Here is a 504-nt window from a genome sequence, read left to right on the forward strand (position 1 = left end):
TGCCTGTCCCCTCTCTCCTTCCCAGTCGCTGCTTTTCCTGGGCTTGGTGGCCGCCGTCTGCCTCGGCCTCAACCTCCTCTTCCTCACCGTCTACCTGATCTGCCTGTGCTGCTGCAAGAGGGACCAGGAGCCCGAAACCAAGCGGCCCCACTCCTGCTGCGTCACCTGGATGGCTGTCACCGCCGGGCTCATCTGCTGGTGAGGACGGGGACGGGGACCCAGTGCTGTCCTCCCGTCACCGAGGGGGCTCTACGCTCCGGCCATGAGTCGCTTTCATTAGATCTGTGCGATTAAATATGGTCCATCCCTGCCTCCTTCCACGCAGCTGCTGGGGAATGGCCGCAGGCCAGCCCCGTCCCCGTCCCCACCACGGCCATGCCGCCTTCCTGGCTAATCCCGGGCGGGAGCGGGGCCGGGTCGCTAATCCCAGCCCGGAGCAGATGGCGGGCGGCAGCGTGACCCAGCTGGCAGGGCCCACACGCGCCCGGCCTTAATTGTGACCGG

General features: G+C 66.9%; 1 protein-coding gene across 1 annotated transcript in view; it reads left to right on the forward strand.

The window, feature by feature from the left end:
* TTYH2 (tweety family member 2) overlaps positions 1–504 on the forward strand; it is a 77,423-nt gene that overhangs the window by 73,601 nt on the left and 3,318 nt on the right. The window contains exons 2-3 of the mRNA XM_009321666.1: positions 26–198; positions 326–455. Of these exons, the coding sequence (XP_009319941.1) occupies positions 26–198; positions 326–455 (303 nt within the window). The remainder of the gene's footprint in view (positions 1–25; positions 199–325; positions 456–504) is intronic.

The sequence above is a fragment of the Pygoscelis adeliae genome, unplaced genomic scaffold, assembly GCF_000699105.1.
Source record: "Pygoscelis adeliae isolate BGI_AS28 unplaced genomic scaffold, ASM69910v1 Scaffold184, whole genome shotgun sequence".
NCBI lineage: Eukaryota > Metazoa > Chordata > Aves > Sphenisciformes > Spheniscidae > Pygoscelis > Pygoscelis adeliae.